Here is a 14,772-nt window from a genome sequence, read left to right as displayed (position 1 = left end):
TTTCGTGTCTTAGGCCATCAATGTGTACTTACGATGGGGAATTGTTTAATTTGGACGACGGGGAATTGTTTTAATTTGGACTCTGTGCATGCTGTTTGAGACAAGTGACCATCGACCTGCATTATATGACTGACAGACAAGAACGGTTTGACCTAAAAATATCAAAATTGAAACTACTGCGGAAAAAAAGACACCTACATCTTGGATGCCCTTGAGGTAAGCTAAAACATACCAACATTTTATTTCAAAGTGAACTATCCCTTTAAGACCTTGCAGCATGGGAGTGCCACAAGGTTCCATTCTGGGCCCCCTGCTGTTTACACTATACATAAATGACCTGCCAACTGTGTGTAAGAGTAAAATTACTATGTATGCTGATGATACGGTGCTATATGCACATGGTAAAACTGCGGAAGAAGTTGCTCAAAAACTGACCAAAGAGATGAAGAAAGTTTCTTTGTGGCTGAAAAACTCATGCCTCACCTTAAATCTAGATAAGACTGTTTCGATGTTTTTTACAAATCGTTATAAAATACAAAATTGCCCTAAGATCTTAATTGATGGACAAATCAAATATTTAGGTGTCATATTGGAACCAAATTTAGGCTTTAAAAAGCACATAAAAAAGTTATCAAGTACAAGGCAAGGCAAGGCAAGGCAAGTTTTTTTATATAGCACATTTCATACACAATGGCAATTCAAAGTGCTTTACATAGAAGAAATCAAAATAATGAAAGGAAATAAGAATAATTAAAACAGTTTAGAAAAATAAAATAAAATACAGTACTTTTAAAAAAAAAAGTCTAGTGTGACCACTAAACACTGAGCAATTGTATTGATAAAACAAATGACTAATTTGCAGCAATTTTTTCCACCACATTACAAGGTTGATTTTGTTTGTTTGTTTCAGATGGAGACTGATGGTTCAGTTGAAGAGACTTTAGAGGCTTATACTCCACAATCCAGTGATCAATCTTTACTTGATCAGAAGGTAAGATCTTATCTTCCTTAAATCCATAACATTTAGCTTTTTCAAGTGTAATCTTTTAGATGTTTTCCAGTTTTTCCCAATAATAAAACAAATCCATGTGTTTAACGTCTGAAGTCATATGTACATTTGTATCTTTGTATATGTTTTTTTTTTGTTTGTTTTTTTGCAAATATTCCACGTCTCTCAGTTAATTTCAAGTCATGAAAACTACATGCATAATAATTATAATTATAATTATAAAGTGCTTGATGCACACTTCAAGTACATTCAAGTTTTTAAAATCAATCCAATACTGGGATGTGTCACAAGACGCTGAAGAACAGACAACGGATGATTGTTCACAGGAATCTACTAAAGAGATTAGAGGAAACCACACAGGTAAATATCATAGAGTGCCTGCAGGCACTTGAATGACTTAACTCTAGTACAACAGTCTGTCTATATTGCAGGATGGACCGGGACTGGATTAAGATGAAGAACCGTGAGCGGGAGTCAGGTAAGTCTTGCGCTGGTGTGAGAGACCAGACCAGACAGTGTAGTTAAGGTGAGTGTGGGCTTTTATGCAGGTCCCGGTTAATCCGCCACAGGTGTTGGGAATCAGTATTCAAGCGAATTGGAACGGAGAGTTGGAGTAGTAGGGTCTGACGCTGATGGGAAGGCTGGACTTGTGACAGAACCTCTCCCTCCATGGGTGGCACCTGAGAACCGACGGTGGTAACGACGAGGACAACCTTTTCCTCTGGGTGCAGGTTGATCTGGGTGGTTGGCGTGAAACTTCTGGAGTAGGGTCTAGAATATCGTCACGTGGCACTCAAGATCTTTTTTCAGGGCTGTAACCTTCCTAGTCGATGAGGTATTAGAGTCAGCCGCCTTGTCGCCAGAAGTCCAGGATGGAACGGACTGCGTAGATGGGATCCCCGTCCAGCTCGACCGGAGGCACTTCACAGCTGGCACTTCTGATGGCTCTACTGACCAAGGGAACAGGGGTGGCTGGAAGCCGAGCACACACTGAAATGGTGTTAGGCATATGGTGGGCTGACGAAGAGAGTTTTAGCGTACTATGCACATGGAAGATAATATCTACTGGATCTTCCTCTCCGTATGCCCATTCAATTGAGGATGGTAGCCAGTTGTTAAACTCACTGACACACCAAGGAGATGGAAGAAAGCCTTCCGAACTCTTGAGATCCGCGATCTGAAACAATGTATTCGGGTAAACCATTGTTACAGAACATATAATTAAATAGGGCTTCAGCAGTCTCCAAAGCAGATGGCAGTCTTTTTAATGGAATAAGTTGACAGGCTTCAGAGAAACGGTCCATGACTACAAGGATACAAGTGAATGGGTCAAAGATGGGTAGGTCAGTGATGAAATCCACTCCTAGGTGTGAGCAGGGTCAGTGAGGAATGGGCAGTGGATGCATTTTACCTTCGGGAAGATGGACAGTCACGGAGCCGATGGAACATAGGTTTGTCCCTCAGGACCTCCCGGCAGAGCAGGTTCCTTGTAGGTAGCTTCTGTGATTTGGTCATCTAGAGCCCATTGAATGGGAGGGAGGGAGGATGGGCTCTGGGTTGGTCAGGGGCATGTATACAGGATCGAGTCACGGTGAAGTGAAACCAGGTGAAGAATAGAGCCCATCTGGCCTGACAAGGATTCAAGCGCTTGGCTTATCTGAGGTGTTCCAAGTTACGATGGTCTATGATCACTTCAAATGGATGGTTGGCTCCCTCCAGACAGTGATGCCACTCCTCCAACGCAAGTTTGATAGCTAGACGTTCCCGATTTCCGATGTCAGAGTTCTGCTCCGCCAGGGACAACTTCTTGGAGAAAAAGGCACTTGGATGAACTTGGGTGAAACCCCCTGCCGTTGTGACAGCACTGATCTGGTGAACGCCTGCTTAAGCTGGTGGAATGCTTCTGTGGCTGTTGGTGACCAGGACAGAGACTTTTGGCATTTTACGTAGCATGGAGGTGAGAGGAGATGATAGGGTGCTAAAGTTTGCGATGAAGCAGTGATATAAATTAGCAAAGCAAAGGAATCATTGGAGTTCCTTTATGGTGGTGGGAATGGGCGGGTTATGGACTGGCATCGATGATATAGCTCAGGAACGAATAGAGGAAATTCACATTTTTATAGCTTGAGGTAAAGGTGATTCTCCCTCAGCTTTTGGAAGACCTGCGCAATGTGGAGGCGATCATCTGCCTCGTTCCGGGAGTAGATCAGGATTTAGTTGATGTAAACGATCACAAAACGATGTAGGTACTCCCGGAACACCTCATTCATGAAGGCCTGGAATACAGAGAGTTGGCTAGCCTATACGGCATGACCTGATATTCATAGTGCCCCAATGGTGTGATGAAGGCGGTCTTCCATTCTTTCCCCCTCTGTATCCGGATGAGGTTGTACACGCTGCTCAGGTCCAACTTGGTGAAGATGAAAGCATCTAGAGCGCCACTGGAACCAGAGGAAGGGGATGTTTGTACAATACTGTCTGCTTGTTGAGGGTTCGATAATCAATGCATGGCCACAAGCCACCGTTCTTCTTGGCCACGAAGAAATAGCTGGAAGCTTCAGGGGATGTAGAAGGGCAGATGTAACCCTGGTGAAGAGCCTCTTCTAAATACTTCTCCATGGTATTTTTTTCTCAGATGGATAATGGGTACACTCTTCCCTTAGGCAGGGTGGTTCCTGGCAGCAATTAAATAGCACAGTCCCATGGCCTATGAGGTGGTAAACGGGTTGCCAATTGCTTACTAAAAACATCCTGGAACACCCTGTACTCCTGGGATTTCGACTTGGTGCTGTTCGTGACTCTCAATGGTGGTTGCTTGGAGGAGCATATCAGATGGTTTAACTGTTGAAATGGGTCGAGAGAGAAGTTGTAAGCAGGTATCAAAGCAGCTGTCACTCCAGGAGAGAATGTCACTAGATGTCCAGGAGATATGAGGCTTAAGATATTTTAGCCAGGGACGTCCCAGGATGATGTCAGATATTGATCCATCCAGCACCAGTAAGGAGATATTTTCATAATTAGTGGCACCATGTGAGTGCAGTGAGTAATGACACCTTGTCCAAGTGGTTTCCGCAGGATGGAGTGAACATTAATCTTCTGGCAAGGGATTTGCGGGATGCGGAAATGATTGATGAAGTTTCTGGAGATTAAGTTTCCCGCGGAGCCCGAATGGATGAGGGCCTTGGCTGAAACGAAGTGAAGGTGCTGAGACTGCAGCCACAGCGGGTGGAGAATGCAGGGCAGGAAGTTCCAGATCACATAAATTGAAGTGCTGGGCCACACGGGATATATTGTTGGAGGAGATTTTCCAATCCAAAGCTGTTGTCATAAATGGCAAGATCCAAACGTAGTGATGGTGATAAACCCTGTCGGTAGGCTGTGATGAGTGCTGGCTCATTCCATCGGCTTGCGGCGGCAAGGATTAAAAATGTAACCGCATCCTCAGACACAGAGGATGTTCCCTGCTTGAGATGAAATAACTGGTCATGCACAGAGAGAAAGGTGGCAGTTTGATCATATACCTCTTTGAATTGTGTAAGAAAGGCATTCAGAGTCTGAGTTACTGGCCCAGCTTGCTCCCAGATAGTTTTGGCCCACTGGAGTCCACGACCAGAGAGCAGAGAAATAATGAACACAACCTTTGCTCTATCCGTGGTGAAACACTGATTGCATCTCGAATAACAGCGTGCACTGGGCTAGGAAGCCGCTGCAGTTCTCCGCCGCGCCAGAAAAGGGCGCTAGTAAGGCCATGGGACCGGCAGGCAGATCGTGCAGGGAGCGATGAGCGGATGAAGAAGCGATTGACGGAGCTGGAGCTTGAATAGGATCCATTTCACAATAGGTCACAAAACGATGAAGCACAGGAATTTATTAAAGAGAATAGAGGAAAACACATGGGTGAACATCATAAATTTGCCAGCAGGCACTTGAATGATTTAACTCGAGACAACAGTCTATCTATATTGCAGGATGTACGGGGACTCACAAAGATGAAGATGAAGAACCGCGATCGCGAGTCAGGTAAATCTTACACTGGTGTGAGAGACAAGACCAGACAGTGTATTGAAGGTGAGTGTGGGCTTTTATGCAGGTCCCGGTTAATCAGCCACAGGTGTTGGGAATCAGTATTCAGGCTGGACTCGTGACAGGATGTGCAGAGAGTTTCTCAGGGGCTAGGGCTCAACTGTAAATAAAAAGCGCATCAAACACTAGTAATTCCATTATAATAATTACTCCATTAAATATATTTAAATAAATAAAAAATATTTCGCACAAAACTGAAAAATGAATGCAAAGTTATCAGTCAAGCAAACAATGCAGTCACAGATCGAAAAATAAGTGTGAATCAAAATGTTTAAAAAGCATTAAAAAAAATTATAAGCACATAATTATTTTAAAAAATGTTGTTTGCTTATGTTGTTTTTCGCTTTGCTCTTGTTTCCAAATTCTGCGCTTGCTTTTCCAAGTGTTGCAGTTCCGGTTTCATGTAAATCAGGGGGGGCTTTAGCGTCAACATTGGTGCACTAGTTCTAGATTGACAGCTCCTCCTCTAGCCAATCAATCAGTTGACGTCACTCCAATGCAACCCATGCTGCTGATGGTCAGACTCGAACAGGTGAAAACATGGTGATTTTGCGTGCAATTTAAATAACTTTGAATTCGTGTTTCAGTTTTGTGCAATATAATTGTAATTATATTCATGCTTACTATTTTTTTAAAAGCATTTTAAATTTTTTGATTCACACTTATTATTTTTTGATTGGTGACCGCGTTGTTTGTGTCTCTTCTGACCACCGCATATTGATATCAAACATACTAAAGAAGTTTCTTAAAGTCTTTTTGAGGATTGGGGCATGATCCAGATTGACATAATTCCATGTGAGCCAACAACTCTTACATGTCCTGAGCATGTGCACAGTCCATTGCACCACTCTGAAAAGTTCAGATTAATGCACCAACAGCAGCGCCAACTCACCACAAAACAAAAACAAATGTGTCTTTTGTGTAATATTTTTGCTATTAATAAATAAATAAGCATGTAATGCTTATTAGAACCCCTGTTCTGATTTGGCAAAATAAAAATGTAACAAGGTTCACCTTGTCTACTGTTTTTTTTCTAGGTGGCACTGCTTCTGAAAGAGGTTCAAGAACTGAGAAATGAGCTCAGAAGCAAAGACAGGATGATCGCTGAACTTTCCCAGCAGCTGGTGCGTAACTAACTTTAAACATTAGGGAAAAAAAGTGGTATTTTATTTCAGCGTGTTATTTATACTAAATCATTGGATGGTTTAACATTCATTGGTTGGTAACGTAATGTTAACAAATACAACTTTTGATTTTAATAATGTATTTTTTGTCATCACTTACTCACCCTCAAGTTGTTCCAAACCTGTATGAGTTTCTTTCTTCTGTTGAACACAGAAGATATTTTTAAGAATGTTGGTAATGAAACAATGGACGGTAGCCATTGACTTCCATCGTAGGCTACAGTCAACTGTCTGGTTACCAATGCCACTTTTCCACTGCCGGACCGAGTGGTTCTAAGAACGGTAAGGAACGGTTCCAGTTGTTATTTCCACTTGAGCCCGTTATGGCACGGCCCGATTACAAACCCTTCTTGGCCCGGAATTCTCTGCACAGTTGTCGAACTGTGCTGTTAGAATTTGTGTAGTGACATCGCAACTCAGGATTGGTCGCTTGTCTGTTGCCTAGCAACCAGTTTCTCTATTTGAGAAATCTATTTCACGCTATTTGAGTGACATAAACACAAATTAGAAGAAATATCTGATCATATCATCTGTAAACTCTTGCATTACCAAGGCAACGACTGATGCATTTGTATTACATTCCAAAGAGCTCCGTTATCAGCCCCACAGTGGAAAATGAAACATTATCCATGCCCGATTGGCCGGCTGGCATGGAATGGAATGTTTAAGCAAAGAGAACAGTTTGGCCCGATGGTGGAAAAGCAGCTCAACAAAATTGAAAATAGCTTATTTTGTGTTCAACAGAAGAAAGAAACTCATACAGGTTTGGAACAACATGAGGCTGAGTAAATGAGTAAATGGGAAATCAGCCATTGTAAAAATAAAGAAACCTCAAACTGAAAACAGACTGCAAGCCAGTTTCGAGGCTGCATAAGGGCCAGGGTGGCACTGGCCCCCTCAGATTGATGTCTGGTCCACCCAATCATTCCAAATAATTAGTAATTACATTAGAAGGATGTAGTAACACCTGAGTCATTACTGTCCAAAACCTTACAAAAAACATAATTAGGAACTAATTGTAAATAATGGTTATGTATTAAATTTAGATCAGGGTGGAGAATGTCAGTCCTGAAAAGCCACAATCCTGAAGAGTTTTGCTCCAACCCTAATTAAACACACCTGAACAAGCTAATCAAGGTCTTAAGGGTTACTAGAAAGCTAGAGGCAGGTGAGTTTTTATCAGGGTTGGAGCAAAACTCTACAGGACCGACGTTCGCCACCCCTGATTTAGAACTTTGATTATTCTGGATATCCCATACTTTCAATTATTCGCTCATTAGGGACCCGATGTCGCATAGAGAACACAGCCGGGTTGTGTTCTACAGGGTACAAACTCGCAGTTCTGATATCAGTCAGAGGATGCAGGGTTTACTAATACATTTGAGTCGACCGCTTCATGCTTGTTCATACAAAAATGTACTTACTAATTTGTTCATCTGAGTTTCTTGTTAGTTAATAGTAGTTACTAGAATGTTAATATTGTGTTACTCATGTTCCTTTGTAGTCATTTATTAATGATGGAACAGTATTCTAAAGTGTTACCGATTTTTTTTTTTTTTTTATATCATAAATGTACATGAACATCCAGAAATGTGCCCAATGAGAGCACATTAGCTGTATATAACAACGATTTAACTCACATGGTGCTAAACTGTGATGGGTGGATGGATAGATAAATAGATGTTGTCTTCATACATATTGGAAACACAATGGGCCCTATCTTGCACCCAGCGCAAGTGACTTTGTACACCGACGCATGTATCATTCCTATTTTGCACCCGCGCAAAGCGGACTTTTCCCTCCACAGAAGCACGTCGGTAAGTTAGGAAATACACTTGCGCTCCCGGGGGCGGTTCAGCGCAAAGAGGAGGCGTGTTCCGGCGCAAACGTTCCTTCTTGCTATTTTGCAGGTTTAGAAAACAATTGCGCCACTAACCAGGAAAAACTAGTTTAAAGTCAGTGGCGCGTTGTACATGTTATTCATATGCTATTTTAAGGGCGCATGCTTGGCCATAATCAATGTAGTGTGTGCACAACGCGCATACACTTTGATTCTCTCATCTACACAGAAGCAGCAGTTTTCATTTTTGCAAATCATACATTATTACGATAGATAGATAGATAGATAGATAGATAGATAGATAGATAGATAGATAGATAGATAGATAGATAGAATAATAGATAGATAGATAGATAGATAGAATAATAGATAGATAGATAGATAGATAGATAGATAGACAGACAATTTATTATAAAAGCATACATCTAGCTTACACATTTACCCAAATTAGCATACGCCTGTTTAACCGAAGTTAATTTGGGTGGGTTTCTCCATTTCAATGTAACTTCTCTCTTTTACGGGCGTGACGAGAGCGTTGCTCTCCTTGGCTGTGAACCGCTCCTGGCACGTGCCTGGCAAATCCGCCGTTACAATAACAATCCGCTATGGAAAAAGCGCATCTGCTCTTAAAGGGAATGTGAGATGACGCTCTGATTGGTTTATTTCACGTTACGCCCAAACCACACCTATGAATAATGAAGCTACTTCAGACCAACCCATTTTAGATTTGCGCCTGGCGCAAGAGTCATTTATCCCGCCGGAAAAATAGCAACAGCGCCGAGACCCGCCCACAAAGTTTCTTGCGCTTTGCGCTTGACACTTGCGTTTCAGATCGTTAAAATAGGGCCCAATGTGTTCTGATATGCTTGTCTTGCATGGAGGCATTGTGATTGTTTATCAGTGTAATCTAAACTTGATCTAGTGCTTTTAAAAGAAAAGGTTTGCTTTGCACCAGCACCATTTATTCCAGATTAAATTTACATATTGCACAAGGGAAATATATCTGAATACAGGGTATGTGTGTGAGTCAGTCTTGAAACAAGTAGTGCTGAACTGATTATTCATGACAAACTCAAACTTTTGCATGCAGAGACTGTCTTTATTTATTTAGTTTCTTATTAAAGCAACATGAGTAGATGTATTGTTAGAAGAAATAATATTCTCAGACTTAGTGAAATATTGTTGCTAAATTAGATTTTGTACATGATCAAAACTCAGATCTATTCTTATCATTTTTATTTCGCTCATAATTTTGTATTTCTCTTGTTTCTGCTTTCAGTGTGAGGGTGAATTTCACGAAAACATCATAATCCACCCAAAATCAAAATATGAAAATAAGAAATTATATTTTGCATAAAGAAAATTAAGCTTTTTTGGGGGCAAATATTTCTTGTTGTTGTTGCATTGTAAAATTATTGTAATGTTTGTAATTCCCATTATTCTCAATAACGATTCTCATTAGATTTTACCACATGTTGTATACTTCACATATTTAAATAATATATAATTTATAATTTATTTGCATTGCTTAACTGTCACAAACTGTCATTTCAAAATACAAAAATACCGGGGGATGTAATATATGTTTTGGAAAATCTTTTTTAAATTCACACTTATTTTGTGTTTCTGAATGTTCATGATGTTCAGACATAAAGGACCTGTAATATTGAAATGTGTGTTGTATTCTATTGTGAATGTTCCTGGAATCACAACAGATGTGATGAGACCAGTGTGACATTTGTTTGCTGTTAATTATACTTTGTTTTACATAGCAATACATCAGCATTTTATTTTTATTTTTCACAGTCTTCTCCAGTAGAGGATATGCAGTGCCACTGCCTGCAGGGCTCTGAGGCTTACAAGGAGTCAGCGGAGCACCAGGACAAGGATACTCAAACCCTGTGGAGGCCACATAATGTGAGTATATATGCAGAGATAGAAAACAAGGTCAGGTCAGCTTTATCACTGCATTGTTGGTTATATTATTTACATGATTAGGAATAATGTACAGAGGCCAAATGATTTCAATCACCTCTGTGGAAATAAGGATGCTCATGTATCTGAGAGGAGAGAAGTTAGGGGCTGGGGTTTTGACTGGTCGGTGTAATCGCCACGCCATGCGTGTTTTTGAATCTTCCAACATAAACTCATTGGAAAAACGTGCCTCTACCTACATTTTTGCAAAACTCCAAAAACGTACCTATACATACAATTCACTGCAGTTTCCATTTGAAATGAACACTAGTGGCAGTAAAACACCAACAAATTTTATTACGTTCGACACGCACTTCAGTTTGCATCTTTATCTCTCATTTGCTTTTGTTGACACAGTCAGTTAGGTTTTGGGTAGGGTTAGGTAGGTTGGGTATTGGTGGTACATTATTTTTAAAGGGGTCATGAGCTGAGAAATCAAATTTTCCTTGAGCTTTTGACATATAAAAGGTCATCATACTATAATAATATCCTGTAAGTCTCAGAACTGAAAACTTCCTTGTTATTCCAAAAACAGCTTATTGTAACCAAGCCCAGTGGACGACTCGTTGTGGAATGTGCCTATAATAGGACAAAGGATCCTAATGCTAGGAATGTGGTTATTTATTTTCAACAATGTCTCAGTTGAGCATTATTTATTTGGATTCGGTACATTTCTCAGTGGATTATTTGGTAAATCAGTTGCAATTTCGGCACAGGCTTTGCAAACAGACTTTTATGATATGGACTCGACAGTAATGGCACACCATGTAAGTAACTGTGTTCATTCTAATGCCTGATCTGTGACCAGTGATTTCTGATACGTAATGATTTATGTACAGTAAATCAAACCAGTGACTAAATGGGTAACTTCAAATTGTTTCTCTTGGTAGGATGAAAATAATCTGTTATTTAAACTGTGATAAAATTATATACAGAAAGCTATCAAAAAACGATCTTTTATTTTTATTTATTTAATATTTTTTTTTACAATCACTGGAGCTGTCAATCAAACAGTGCGAATTTATCAGTGACTGAGTTCTGGACTCTCGCCAAAACTCCTGTTATAACAAAGTCCCTTTCATCAATAGTCTGATTATAATCTAAGAATCTCTTATTTACATTGTGTTTTCACTGTTAGTTATGATGAAAGCATTCATTAGTGTGCAGGAATCGAATTGCAAAGACGAGATCATAGTTCATGTGCTCAACATGTCTGTAATCATGAATGATGACAGCTTTAATATTTGGGTGAAAAAAGGCTGTGTGATTTCTACTTCATTAATGGCAACAATCTGCTAAATTAATGCTTGTTTCCGAACACTGCTGATGATTTTATATTTAAATTTTTAGGACAGATTTTTGTTCCATTTACATTAGCTACTGACGAGTGACCAATCATGAGTTGGCGTGTTCACCAGCACTGTTCTCCTGTTCTCAGTATTGTTAGTCGACCATGCTGAGAAATCCGTCATGGAACAGTTTGTAATTGCACTGAACCCAAAGAAATGCTGCCACTGGATGATGCAAAAGTCCTTATTGTCTTCACAGTTCTTAAGAAACTTTGTCTGTAGTCCTGGTAACAGAATTGTGTGAATGATGTGACATTTCTTGCAGGCTCTGGAAGAAATCACTCTAGTTCAGTGGATCTCAGTCTGTGGTTCTGTGCTCAAAGGGTAATGGACAACAGGGAAAAACAATGCAGTTAATATTCAGAAAAGACCCCTCGAGGGGTCAGATCAAACAGAGGAAAATGTTGACGGCCGGCAGAACGAAACAGCCCAAAGTGTGGCAGTGATGACTGTGTGATCCTAATCGAATTTGCCTGTGTTTAGTCGGCACTTTTCATGAATGGCGTACTAAATAGGGCCTAAAACCCTTTTTCCTCAATAGTTAGTAAAGGGTTCTTAGTATCCTTTTCATTGATTATAATTTTTTTTCCATTTTTGCAACCGTTTTAGCAAATTTAATAGATTTTTGTTATTTTCTATCTATAAATATTATATAAACATCAAAGTTAAATGGACAAAATCAATCAATTTTAATTGAAATTTATTTGTTTTTGGAATAAGGGCAAATGAAAAAGTCTATGTTGTGCTGTTGAGTGTGTACAATGCCTATTGAGAACAGTGTTGTCACAATACCAGAATTTCAGTAGTCGGTACCAATACCAGTAAAATTTCCCGGTTCTCTGTATTCATCGCAAAAAGGATTTCACTATTTGACTTTACGAAGATAAAATATTTTACAAAATCAAATGAATGTTAATTGTTAATGCTAATAAAATGTTTAAGTAATCATTACTATACATATGACTACGTGAGTCATTGCAATGTCAAATTCAATCCCACATTTAAATACGGTTGTCAGTCCCGAAACTTTGCTGTGCGCAACTAGCAGATGAAAAATAACTTTTATTCAAATTGTGACTGGGTTGTATTGTATACAGAAAGCAATGAAAGAGTGCTCACTTTATAATCATTGAAGTTGTCAGTCACTTCTGTTCAGAACTTCTGCATTCTTGCTGAAACTCCTATGAACGAATGTCTTATTTACATCATGTTTATACCTTGTTGGTTTTTATATATTGTTCTTGCATGTTTGTTTTTTTTTCCTGGTAAGTCTCATTTAAAATGAATGTCTTTCTGTCACTTTGTCACTGCAAATCACTGTCAATGTGAACACCCCTTTAGATGTTTCTCTGCATGGGATGTCAGATGTAGTCAGGGTGTCTTATTGGGTGATTTCAGACAGACATCTATTGAGAAAGGATGTTTGCCTTTGGTTGCCTTTACAAGTAACCAAGGTTTGAAATATTGAACATACTGTAGCAGTGTTCCCTTATGCCAAGCCCCAGAAAGGCCCCAATGGAAAATGTGATGCATGTTGAACAAAAATGACAAAATGCTACTCTGAGCACTTGTCTTAATTCAAAATTTTAAAGTCTGGCCCTGCAATACTAGTATTAATTTGACAGAGCAGATAAAAGTGGCATTTTACCACATTGTACAAGTACAAGTAGGGGTGAATACAGGTTGAATGGGACACTTTCTGCCATTGAGATGACTTGGAAAAAGTGTCACAATCAACCTGAATTCACCCTATATGTGGCTTGCACTTTTGAAATATATATTTTTTTCCTGTTGAACTGTAAGTGTTTGTATCGATATGTACAGTATGTGTATGTGTATGGTGCAGGGATCAGCTTTTCTCTCTCTGTTCCTCTGTACAGGGCATGTTGCTTGCCCCTATCCTCTCTTCTTGGCAACACTCACAGCGGGGGAGTGTGCGGCCATGTGCGCCACGTCACCACAGACAGAGTGAGTCCTTTAACCATCCGACCAACTGAACCAGTCTGTGCACTAGCCCCAGTGCTTGCTGCATGTCCGCCTGCCTCCCCCTTGTGCCCCCATGCACACAAATCCACCGTCCTATCACATTCTAGTGCGGAATCAGTCCATCATTTCCACTCCTTTTAGTTTCATTTACCTTATATCCTCTCTCTGTCTGCTTGGTTTAGAATCTCCAGACCCATTTAGTTTTTATGCATAGTTTTCAAAGCCAGACAGTCATACTCACACTGAATGACTTTCGTCTGTACTTTCCTAGAAGATCTGAGCTGTTTTCAATAGAGCACTTGCTGTTGAGATATCAGGTTTTGTCATTTCATTACCTAAAAATATACAGTCGTGACTGAGATCCTTACTGTAAGGCAGGGATATGCAACTCCGGTCCTGGAGGGCCACTGTCCTGCAGAGTTTAGCTTCAGCCCTGATAAAAACTCACCTGCCTGTATCTATCTAGTAATCCTGAAAACATTGATTGCCTTGTTCAGGTGTGTTTAATTAGGGTTGGAGCTAAACTCTGCAGGACAGTGGCCCTCCAGGACCGGAGTTGCCTATCCCTGCGGGATCAATTAGTTTACAAAATGAAAACCATCATCATTTACTCGCCCTTGTGTCATTCCAACCTTTTTTTTTTTTTAGGCATATTGTTTTATAGCTTTTTTGAGGAACATACCTCTACTGCAGCTTTCGAATCTTGTTCAAGCTAACATTCTCGAGATACAAGGTGTTTGATCATGAGACATGAAACCCAATGATGTAACTTGATGGAAACTCATCTTGACACGTCAAGTTTGAACTGTGATTTGAGAGCTACAGCAGAAGTAAATAACCCTTCAATTTCTGTTTCTCAAAACCTATTGCTTAGCTTCAGAGACATAGATTACTTTTATGATACTTTTATAATGCCTTTTTGTATTTTTTTTAGGCTTGACAGCCCTAGTACCCATTTAATTTCATTCATTATATAGAAATAGCAGCTTGGTTTGGAACCCTTTATTTTTTAAACAACATGAGGATGAGTAAAGGATCAGCTTTATAGTAAATTACCATACAGTAGCTGCCATCACGTTTGATGAACAAGATTTCATTTGACAGAAAGATCTTTCCCCACAATGCTTGTTGGTGAAAGAGCTTGCGAGCTGTGGTTAAGCCGTGATGAGTACTAATATGTCAGATGGCAGCTGTGGGAGACAGGTATTGAGAAAGAGAGTCATTACAGTCTTTGATCTGGCATTGCGGGATCCCTTAGAGAAGACGACAACCTGACTCTTAGACACATATATTCTCTCTCTCTCTTTCTCTTTGAGTTTTTGAGCAGTCCAGACAGAACCTTAATTC

At 40.0% G+C, this 14,772-nt stretch overlaps 1 protein-coding gene across 6 annotated transcripts in view; it reads left to right on the top strand.

Annotated features, from left to right (window-relative positions):
- Positions 1-14,772, top strand: part of ccser2b (coiled-coil serine-rich protein 2b) — a 435,236-nt gene that overhangs the window by 62,929 nt on the left and 357,535 nt on the right. For 5 of the 6 annotated variants that reach the window (XR_014201002.1, XR_014201003.1, XM_082151403.1 and 2 more), the window contains exons 7-10: positions 911-991; positions 6,130-6,216; positions 9,923-10,033; positions 13,320-13,407. Coding sequence is in view for 4 of the 6 variants with exons in the window: in XM_082151403.1 (XP_082007529.1) it covers positions 911-991; positions 6,130-6,216; positions 9,923-10,033; positions 13,320-13,407 (367 nt within the window). In the remaining 2 variants the exon portion in view is untranslated. The remainder of the gene's footprint in view (positions 1-910; positions 992-6,129; positions 6,217-9,922; positions 10,034-13,319; positions 13,408-14,772) is intronic. The other variant, XM_082151401.1, reaches the window with a different exon arrangement.

The sequence above is a fragment of the Leuciscus leuciscus genome (assembly GCF_965113295.1).
Source record: "Leuciscus leuciscus genome assembly, chromosome: 21".
NCBI lineage: Eukaryota > Metazoa > Chordata > Actinopteri > Cypriniformes > Leuciscidae > Leuciscus > Leuciscus leuciscus.
The sequence above is the reverse complement of the archived record's forward strand: the minus strand, read 5'-3'. Positions and strand labels throughout refer to the sequence as shown.